Source organism: Egretta garzetta, unplaced genomic scaffold (genome assembly GCF_000687185.1).
Source record: "Egretta garzetta isolate BGI_Z169 unplaced genomic scaffold, ASM68718v1 scaffold143, whole genome shotgun sequence".
Classification (NCBI taxonomy): Eukaryota; Metazoa; Chordata; class Aves; order Pelecaniformes; family Ardeidae; genus Egretta; species Egretta garzetta.
The window spans coordinates 2300168-2300467 of NW_009259310.1; the positions used below are offsets into that span (position 1 = coordinate 2300168).

Here is a 300-nt window from a genome sequence, read left to right on the forward strand (position 1 = left end):
CAAGGGTGAGGCCCTGAAGGAGACGCTGACCAACTGCACGGAGCCTCTGAAGGCCATCGAGCAGTTCCAGGTGGGGCGGGTCGCCGTGGAGGTGCCTGGGGGCGGGGGTGCACCGGGGCCCTTGGCAGGGGGCGCCCATAAGGGGCCGGGGCTGTGGGGTGGTAGGGAGCACGAGAAGGCGTGAGGTGGGGTCTGTGTTTTGTGGTTTTTTTCTTCTATTTTTTAACCATCAGGTCTTTAGCCGTCCCTGCTGTCGTTTGCTGGCTAACGGGGCCGGCGACACCCCCCCCCCCCCCCTGT

The 300-nt window shown here is 65.0% G+C and overlaps 1 protein-coding gene across 1 annotated transcript in view; it reads left to right on the forward strand.

Moving 5' to 3' along the window:
* The window catches only part of NELFB (negative elongation factor complex member B), a 15381-nt gene that overhangs the window by 424 nt on the left and 14657 nt on the right, over nt 1-300 (forward strand). The window contains exon 2 of the mRNA XM_009636315.2: nt 5-107. Coding sequence (XP_009634610.1) covers nt 5-107 — 103 coding nt within the window. The remainder of the gene's footprint in view (nt 1-4; nt 108-300) is intronic.